This window comes from Phaseolus vulgaris, chromosome 2 (genome assembly GCF_000499845.2).
Source record: "Phaseolus vulgaris cultivar G19833 chromosome 2, P. vulgaris v2.0, whole genome shotgun sequence".
In the NCBI taxonomy this organism is placed as follows: Eukaryota; Viridiplantae; Streptophyta; class Magnoliopsida; order Fabales; family Fabaceae; genus Phaseolus; species Phaseolus vulgaris.
The window spans coordinates 23,047,985-23,058,773 of record NC_023758.2 but is presented as its reverse complement, the minus strand read 5'-3'; the positions used below and the strand labels follow the sequence as shown (position 1 = coordinate 23,058,773).

At 33.7% G+C, this 10,789-nt stretch overlaps 1 protein-coding gene across 1 annotated transcript; it reads left to right on the top strand.

Annotated features, from left to right (window-relative positions):
• The first annotated feature begins 476 nt into the window (after positions 1 to 476).
• On the top strand, positions 477 to 2,541 carry LOC137810958 (pathogenesis-related thaumatin-like protein 3.5). The gene is made up of 3 exons (XM_068612477.1): positions 477 to 635; positions 852 to 1,539; positions 1,938 to 2,541. Exons 1-3 carry the CDS (start codon positions 572 to 574, stop codon positions 2,083 to 2,085), a joined length of 900 nt encoding a protein of 299 aa, XP_068468578.1. The 5' UTR covers positions 477 to 571; the 3' UTR covers positions 2,086 to 2,541.
• Positions 2,542 to 10,789: the final 8,248 nt, after the last annotated feature.

Below are 10,789 nucleotides of genomic sequence, written 5' to 3'. Positions count from 1 at the left end.
GTCCATGTGATGTGAATGAGATTGATGAAGGGACAAAAATCACATGGAATAAGTACTTCTACTGTCTTATATTTGACCTTTCAGTCCTCCACTTGACCTGCACTAAAACAACCTCAATCCCTCGTTAGTTGAAAATGATAATTGCTTCAAGTGCACGAGTATCAAAGGTTCTTTATATCACTATTCATATTTTTGGCTCTAAATATGTAAATCCGTAGCCGTCCTTTTTCAGCTTCAATTCAAGCACTGTTTTTGATTCCTTCCCAGACCCTCCATCTCTATGTTTTGTCATTTTATATACTTATATATATATTAAGGTTCCTTTAATCTAGGACCTATGTGAAATCGTCACCAATAAACCAGACATTGCCGACCTCCACATTGGCGGTTTATGCATGCATGTGCCCTGCTAGACTTGGTCCCACACCCATAACCCTAAACTCAAATGCCCACATCAAAACCACTATATATATTACTTCTCCACAACACTTCTCTCCAAAACCATCCAACAAGGAATTCGAATATTGATTATTTTCCATCCTTTCCTATATTCATTCCCCAACTTTCAACCATGGCCCCTTCAACTCAATTCTCCACCACTCTCCTCTCACTATGTCTCTTCCAATTCATAGCAGGTAACCACTCACACCAACGTAACATCTTTCATGTTCTCAAAATGTTTGACATTATTATGGAGCACATGTGCATGCAGATGTTTTTTGGTTTGAAAAACAGACATTAAGTATTTAAAAATAAATGTTTTTTGTTGTGTTGTGTTGTGTTAACTACTACTTGTATTAACTGTCAAAAACTTGTTTTGTTTGACCGTTGTTGTGTTTAACCATGGACAGGTTCGTATTCAGCGACATTCACCATTGTCAACAAGTGCAGCTACACTGTGTGGCCCGGCATATTATCCAGCGCCGGAATCTCGCCGCTCTCCACCACCGGCTTTGTTTTACAGCCCGGCGAGTCCAACGTTGTCGGCGTGCCACCCGCCTGGTCCGGCCGCCTCTGGGGGCGGACCCTCTGCTCACAAGACGCTGCCGGGAAATTCTCCTGCGTCACCGGCGACTGTGGCTCCGCCGTGGAATGCGCCGGAGGTAACGCCGCCCCGCCGGCCACGCTTGCAGAGTTCACGCTGAACGGAGCCGGCGGGCTGGATTTCTTCGACGTGAGCCTGGTCGACGGTTACAACCTGCCAATGATCGTGGAGCCCCAGGGCGCAACCGGCGGCGGAAACTGCACCGCAACGGGGTGCGTGGTGGACCTGAACACGCCGTGCCCCTCGGAGCTCAAAGTGACGAGCAGCGGTGAGGGCGTGGCGTGTAGAAGCGCGTGCGAAGCTTTCGATGATCCACAGTATTGCTGCAGTGGTGCTTACGCGACACCTGACACATGCAAACCCAGTTCCTACTCGCAGTTCTTCAAGAGCGCGTGCCCACGCGCTTATAGCTACGCTTACGACGATGGCTCCAGCACCTTCACTTGCGCTTCTGCTGATTATACCATCACTTTCTGCCCGCAACCCTCCACAAGGTCATTTTATTTTATTATTATTTTTTAATTCTCGCTTTTTCCATAGCTGACGTGATTTTTATTCTTCAAAAAATCGATGATGATTAATTAATTAATATACGGAAACTCCTAGCTGTTAAAACGTGTTCTCAGAACAGAGGAGTGTTGATTACTGGCGTTGAAATTGTTCTGAGGAAAATTAAATTTTGTCGAATGTCAATTAGGGGACCAGTTTTGGGTGCGGTATCACCATAAACATGGTTGTCACGTTTTTCTCCCTTGTTTTCAAATGTCGTGTTTTAATTTGATTGCACCGTCCAAATGGAGCATCAACAACAATTTTGGCGTATGGTATCTTATGAAATTTTGCGATGTAATGTTTAATTATTATTAAACTGGGTGTTTGAATTTGAATGCAGTTCGATAAAATCGGGGAACCCAATGGCGGTGGAAACCTCTGGAGCTGATTTAGACGGAAGATACAACAGTGTTATGGCGGTGATTCTTTGTGTTTTTGTGGCGTTTGTGGCAACTCAATTTGGTGGCCTTTCACTGGCAGTGTCGTAATAAATGGGTGGTGAATTTGGTGGGCAATGGTTTTCTATTTTTATATGCAAATGGCCACTTGCATGATATTCTACGGAATGAAAGTGGCAACTTGTGCTTTAAGAGATGCGCAGTGAGAATCTATGCAAAGATTGGAACCTCTCAACTAGTACAACCAAACATTATTGATCATGTCTTAAGGAAGCACTTGTTTGGAGTAGGAATGATCATTTCCATCCTCCTCTTCCTCCAGGGACAAAGACACAGGAGGACATCCTGCGAACACTGTCACATTTTTTATTAATAAAATATCAGAACCATCATCATCCAAGTGTAAATGTGAACAAGGAGTGGTTCAATTTTGATTTTCTGGACGTGTTGTTTTGATGTTTACTCGCTAATGGCGCCAGATAGATATGTGTGCGTTTCACCTACTTTTTCAATTCTTAATTGATTTAAGAATATTGGAATGTGGCATCCACATCTATAGGTTAATTACTTTAATGTGTTTGTTCGGCTTTCAGTTTATTGGCGGTTGGGTTCTGCATTTCAATTTTGACTGTAAAACTACTTATTACAAACTATTAAATTAATATTTTAATTATATTTAATATATATTTTAATTAAAAATATTATTATATTATTATAATGGGATCTCAACTATATATATTTTCAATTTTTTTCCACACAAGTTTACGTGCTAGATTTCAGATGAAAAAAAAATTCCTGTTATAAATTGTTTAAAAAGTTTGAAGAATTTATAAACACAAAATGTTAAACCAAAATGAAGTTTTAATTAAAAGATAAAAACAAAACAATATATTATAAACGGCCCCTCGTCATCAAGTACCAATCCTTTTACAGTTTGTAGTTTCAGTATTTCAAAGAAAATAATGTATAAAAATGGTTGCTTTTTTACAATTACAAAATAATAGATAATAAAATAATGCATAAGAACAAACACCAACACATTCATGATGTTTTTGATGTAATGTTCAGGCGTGTGTGCCGCCACTCAAATTATTTCCTTGCATAATTTATGAACGAATATGACAATTAATTTACTTGTTCAAACATATTTTTATAACACTAACGAATGGCTTATGAATAGCTTCATCTCCCTCCCAAAATTTTGGCCATTCCCATTGACATTATCAGTTGCAGACAACGCGAATTAACCTCCCCTTTTGTCGTGATATTCAGCAAGTTGAAGATCTCGTCGACAGCTATGTCGCATTATTGCATCCGATGAAAAATAAATTAAAATTATGATCCTCTTCAATTTTTGCTAAAGTCAGATTTTTAAAAATTAAAGTATATCGTTTTATTTTATCTTGTTAAAAAAATTGATTTTATTTAACCTCATTATTTGCTTATAAGTTTGTTTCTAAAAAAGCAATTCAAAGTAGGTTGTGTTTGAGGATGAATTTAAAGGTTATCAATTTTGACTTTATTCTTTTAACTTTTTAATTTATAAGATTATATATCAAATATTATATTCAAATAATTGATTATAAGAAAGAATATATTGTAGCTGTGATTTCCAGGTTGGAGACTTCGCCATCACAGTCATCTACTAGACTTTATTGCATCAGCTGCCATGCTTAATCACCCTCTGGTCACCTTCTGCTCACAAATAAACAAATGCAACTTGCAACCCAACGTGAAAAAAGAAAAAGTAACTTCCTTGTGTATGGATTTTATTTTTCAACTAGTAGTAAGTATAAAGATTTAGGGAAGTTGCTTTTGTTATGATGATGAAGTTGCACTTTCAAGCTTTAAAAAGTTAGATTCTAATAGATTCTGGATATATAGTACCATGGGAGGGTGTGAAAATACTACAATTAGTCATGTGAGCCATCCAAATCTCTCTCGTCAACCTTTCACACTAATGAGGGATTTTGCATCCAAGACAAACTCACCCAATTCGATCCCATCCTCTCTTCCAAATTTGGAAACTCACGTTCCCACTTGCAATGCTTCTTGTTACGCAAGCGTATCTAATCACACATATGTTGTGTTTGCTTATATAAGGATGAACACCAGACATTAGACATTAGATGAGGACAAAAATGTACTAATGAGTGTTGTTTGTATTCAACGATTCAAGTTAAAATGTGAGTGTGGAACAGCAGAAAAGTATTTAAATTGTTTCTCGCATATGGAAGTAGAAATGTGAAGGTCACATGAACTATGTGTCTTTTACACTTTTATCCTTCACCTTTTAACTAAGCATGAGAGCATCATGGACATGCATGCAGAACAAAGTAAAGATTATTAAAAATGGATTAAAATTTTATGAATATTAAGCATGGAAATTGATTTCGTGAAAATAATTACACACATAATCGATTATTCATTAATGCAAAAAGGTTTATTTACAACAATACATTCACAACATTTATACTGTCAAACGTTGTCTATCAAACAACGATGACATTTTCGAAATTAAAACGAGTCTAAAACAGCGACTATGATCAGACAACGGCTACCACTCATAGCTTCTTTTGTAGACCAAGTGCTTTGGTCTAAAACGACGGATTTACCTCATAGTCGCCGTTTTACACTTATTTTATTACCTTAATTCGTAACACTTACGCTTTCGTATTTTCTTTGTCTTCTCGCACTTTTTTTTCCTTCTTTGCTTCGTGCTCTCTTTGCTTTTTCTTCATCTTCGAGCTTTTTGTCATTGTGTAAGTTTCTTTCATTCACTCATCATTGTTTATTTCTTTCTTCTTTTGTTTCTCTTATTCGTTTTTGTCCTCCATTGTTGGTGAAAGTTTTCATTGCCTTCCACCACCATTGTCTTCATTGGTTGTTTTCTATCCCTCCATTGGTTCTTCGTCATTTTTAGTTGCCTTTCGCCGTTACTGCTCTTCACCATCACCGTTGTTGAGATTAGGGCACCATGTATACTGAGATTAGGGAGGTATAAAACGACGATTTTTAACATGACGACTAAATAGTCGTCTTCTTTGCTTGAAGAGAATGGACTACGCTTTAAAAAATAATAGTTAGAAAGCTATCGTTTTAAGACTAAAATGATCATCGTTTTTACCATTTTTGTGATTACTGGTTTACAAGGGAGCTTTAATCAATTATGGATTATTTTCAAGGATAGTCTATTAACATCTTGCCATAATCGATTATGAACTATCACTACAAGAAAATCATCAAATAGAAACCAATTTTTAGAAACCAAAATAATTAGTTGCAATAGTAACTAAATTAGAGACCATTTTAGAAACTAAAACAAAAATTGGTTTCTAAATTAGTTTCTATTATTTTCTATTATTGTTAAATAGTTTCTAAATTGGTATCTAATTAGCAACCAATGTTTTATCTACCAATTATTTAGTTTCTAAATTTAGTCTCTAAAACCTTGGTTGCTAATTAGAGACTAATTTAGAAACTATTTAACAATAATAGAAAATAATAGAAACTAATTTAAAAACCAATTTTTGTTTTAGTTTTCAAAATGGTCTCTAATTTAGTTACTATTGCAACTAATTATTTTGGTCTCTAAAAATTGGTTTCTATTTCATCATTTTCTTGTAGTGTATGTTTCCAAGGATAATTGATTACCATTTTATTATAATCGATTATGAACTCTTTTTCAAAGATAATATTTTGCTATAATGGATTATGAACTATTTTTTTAAAGATAATTCACTCTCTAATCTAAACAAAGTATTAATGTAGAAGGAATTTAAGGTTTATGTGATAACAAAATTTAGATATCAATCCATTTTTTTATGAAAATGTGTTTGGTTTTAAGATTTTTTCCCCTTCAATCAAAATCAACGTAGTGTAAAAAAAATTTAGATATTCTATTTTTCAAGAGAAATCCCATGAAATGATTTTGTTTTCATTATGAAAATGATTTTATTCGTTTTACTATATATGTTCTGTTTTGTTATTCATGAAGGATGGGCAAATTTTGTAATACGTGATGCTTATATTGGATTAATTTAGCATAACTCTGAACATATTTGATCGCTTAATGATTGAAACGACTTAACTCAATAATAAGATATTTTTTTATGATAAAAACATTTTTTATGATACACAATCTCTCCTCCGAAACATAATAATGTAAAAGTGTTTGAGAAATAAAAAAAAATAGTATTCAGTCATTCATTTGTCATAGGAAATGTCTGGAATTGATTGAATTAGTGAAAAGAACAATGAAATCCAATAATGAATGGCGGTTAAGATATTGGCTCCCCAATTTGCGCGTTACCTATAATTTCATAATCAAGCTATTTTTAAATTATTACTATATGATATGATATAATGAATATCTTTATGGGATCTGCATAACAAAGCGTTCCTTCAGTGTCAGCATCTATGTCTACTTTTCGCTCCCTTATGCTCACTTCAGTTTAACCATCGTTTTTTCAACTTTCAACACCACACATATGTATGATATCATGTACTGTTCTTTTCACTCTTTTCTTACTTTCATCTTTTTAGGAAACCACAATATGTCCAATCTTTTAACATCTTATGGAAAAGGCAAGACTAATTAAGGTTTTCAATAACAACTAAAAATATTCCAAATTTTGTTTAAAACTTACTTTAAAATAATTCTCAAATCAAACAAATTTATAATTCATACTGCAAATTTTAAAATTAGAATTTGTAGCATACGGTTATGAGAGAGTACTCCTCGGACATAGCCTCCACAAACATTTTTTAACAAAATGATTAACGTAATTATTATATAAAAATTCACTTTAAAGTGATCCAATATTATGACTATATAAATAGACACACTAATTAAAATAAATATACTTAATAAATAATATTTATTATATTTAACTATCTTGTAGTGAATACCGACTTAGGTATTAAAGTATATTTTACAATTACACCACCTACATCTACACCCACAAAAAATTGCACGACATCTTCAACTAAAATCAATAGCAGTTTAAACCTTTTTAACACTTTTGTAAATACATTGTAAGTTTTAAATATTAGAAACAAATAATTACATACTAGTTTTTCTGTTAAGAATTGCAGGAAACACAACAATACAAAATTTGCCTTGTGGCAACACATTTAACCAATCTGTAAGAACTTTACCATCTTCACTGTCAATGTCTTGTTGAAGTTATTAACGCTTGTGACGTTGGGGGAAGGTTCTTGTTCTATCTTGGTGTTTCTTTGGTCCGAGAAAGGCCCAACCAAACATTTTCAAACAGACCCTTTCCACGTTTGACTTATCCTTACAGTGCAGTTCCAAGAGGTGTAATCAAAATTTGACAGTGGTTATAAATGGATAAGATCATTAGCCAAATCATCAACTTTCCAAAAGCTCCTATGCTTTCAGTGTATGGGCTTTTTGCATTTAATTATGGGCTCAATGAAAAAAGTTGTTTTGCCACATCGACTTGGTCTCCGAAACAAGTTCTGAAACAAACAAGCAAGCCCACAATATGAGTAGTATATATCAACCCCACCACACATCCTCATTTTTATCCTAAGTAGTTGACAATGTTCTGTTCCAATTCCAACTACTCAGGGTTATCCCCATTCCCCAACTTGTTTCCTATGCATTTCATTTTCATATAAAAAAAAACTTACAAAAACAGCTTATTGCTGTACCTACGCCACTGCCTGAAATCTGTTTTCTTTCTCTCATGTTACACTGTTTTACCAACTCACATAGAATAATGTGCTACTTGCTATTATTAGTTGAGTCCGAAGTTTCTCACGACCACAATCTGTCAATATCTTATCACGATATACATCATCTTTCATGAATTATGCATCTCATATGCTAAGATTAATTGCACGTACCCCCAAGTAAAAAGCGTTCACAATGTTAATCTCAAACTCCTTTTTCTCTATAATAAGCTTTTGTCGTTCCCTTGCTTTATTGCAGGATTTTGCATATAAATGGAATTACTGTTGTTAAAGTTTATAATGCATGCACATTGATCTGTATTTATACCAGCAAAGCGTGCATCTACGTTTGATTCTTATGAAAACTTTGACTGATTCACTTTTTCATCAAATATAATCTGTTTGCCATATTTTAACTGGAAGAAATCATTTTATGTATGATTAATTTTTCTATACAAATGTGGCGTTAGTTGATAACTCAAAGGGGTGCTGGATTTTGCCATGCAGAAAATAAAAACGAAATCTGACTCCTAAAATATTATTTAAAATAAAAATTTATAATAAATTTTTAAAAAATGAGATACAAAAGAAACTTTTAAAGAATTGGTGATATCATGCATATTTTCCAAGGTTATAAAAGCAATTCGATGGATGCTACTTTTTCTATGTCTGATTGCTTTTTCATCCTTTATTTCCTTTGTTGGTTCTGCTTTTGTATATTGTTTGTTTTAATTTCTTTTTGCATAAATTAAAATATTTTCTAGTATACCTTTTTCTTACAGTTCCATTACATATATTCCTCTGGGTTTAGTCTGCATCCATCTTCAATGTTGGAGTTCTCTCTTCTCATAAATAAAAATATAGATATAAAGTAGAATCATTGTATTTTTCTTTTATGTAATTAATACTCTATTATTATACTTAATCACTTTCCCAACAAACATGCTGATCAGATGCTGATTCAAATCTTTATCACAGAATGAAGGGTGCATGCAAAGGGAAAAAGTTGAAAAGTAGAAAGAAATCTTATCCACACTTTACACCGCATGTAAGCGAATAAAAAACCAAATTGTTGATAACAGTTTCACCTTTAAAATATATTCAACTACAGAAAACCCAAGAAAAAGCACCTAAGTCATCTTATACTTATTTTCTTGATAAGCTTTATCAAGTTATCATGTTTATATTAGATTTTTTTTATTATTGATTATCATCTTTTAAAATAAAGCATCAACAGCGGAAAATAAAATACAAAAACTTCATTTGTTCACACGGGATATTATTAACTATTCCTCTTTCAGATGACTTTTAACTCAATCAATGTGGACCGCATTATGGCTAATAGTTTGATGGAAACCATTGTGTTTCCATTGTAGAGCTTATGAAGTAATGGACAACCACGAAGAACAGAAAAACAAGAACATGGTTTTATGTATGTTGACATGGGACAGTCACAATTATGCTTTAGATGGTAGCAGAAGAAGTTTGAATCCGGTGGATAAGCACTTTAACAATGTTGGTGGAGTATTTTAGTTATAGTTATAGTTACAAATCATGATCTAGCTAGGTCATGATTTCATTATATAGTGTTAGGTTACTCCTGTCTCAGTCATTATCCACGCGTTTTTCAAATTAACCACGTCAGTTTTGGCATTTTGCACACATCAACCCACTGAATTTCACGTGTTTATTGACTACTTTTATTTATTCTATGGTGCCGACTGCAGGTAAAATTTGGTGTTAGTGTTCTTAATTTGTCAAAGTTTGCTTTTTGTCGTTGAAAATCATACAAGGTTATTGCATAAGTGAAGTGGGTGTTTGAAAAATCAAAATTTAGAACCAAGCATTTTGTTTCAAGTGCATAACATGGCACTTTCACCAGCTAAGCTTCACGTGGCAGACCCATGAAGATGAGAAAACCAAAAGAATTGAATTGAAGATTTTGAGTTGGTGAAAGTGGTTAAGTTTGATGCACAAAGAAAACCTCAGCCAAACATATAATAAGGATATTGAAGTAAAGGTTTGGCAATGATAGAGTATGGACATGAGAAGACGTGAATGAAGCATCAAGCATGTGACATTGTTGCCCTTTAAACACAAATCCCATTCACTCACTTGTCTTGTCCACGTATGATATGTTTCATACAGAAAGGGACTCTCACATTTTCAAGTTCAGGTCACATGTCAAGTAGATAGACGAATTGGCCTCACCTCATCTGCAAACACCTTGCTTTTCTAATGCTTCTTACATTGCTTATTGCAAATCTCCCATATCTCTTTATGCATTTTTTACTTGCAAAATAAAATTAACTTGTTGGAGATCTTCAAACTAATTAAAGAAAATAACAGAAGGCAAAAAGTTGTAGAAACTGATTGAATGTAATTGCACGAAATTGCAAAACTTTTGAACTGATACATTCATTTTGATTTACTTCAATAATATATATAATAAAATTACAATTACTAGAAGTTATAAAATAGGAATACTAACAACCCTTTAAACTTACCACTAATGCAATGCTAATGGTAAATAATTTAAGACTAATAAAATTTGAATTAATAACCAACATCTTCCCTTAATTCTGATTTGGAACAACCTTCATGCCCAACAGATCTCTCTCTTAACTGGATGAAAGCATCGATCTTCAATGGCTTAGTGAAAATATATGCAATCTGATCTACAGTATTCCAATTTGATCATGCTCTTCCCAACTTGGTCTCGCAGGAAGTGATATCGAATATCAATGTGTTTATTTCTTTGATGAAAACCCGGATTCTTTGCAAGATTAATTGCAGAGACATTCTCAACATAGATCTTGATTGGAACATCTAGATTAAAACCAATTTGAGTCATGATATTTCTGAGCCAAACTTACTGTTGTTGCTATATACTCAACTTTACAAGTAGATAATGCAACAATTGACTGTTTCTTTGTTGACCACAAGCAAACCGTCTTTCCGATCATAAAACAATGACCATTTGTGCTCTTCCTCTCGTCTGAATCTCCACCCCAATTACTATCTGAGTATCCGACGATCTCAATCTTCTTAGATGAAGAGTAAAATAAACCAAAAGTTGTAGTACCTTTGA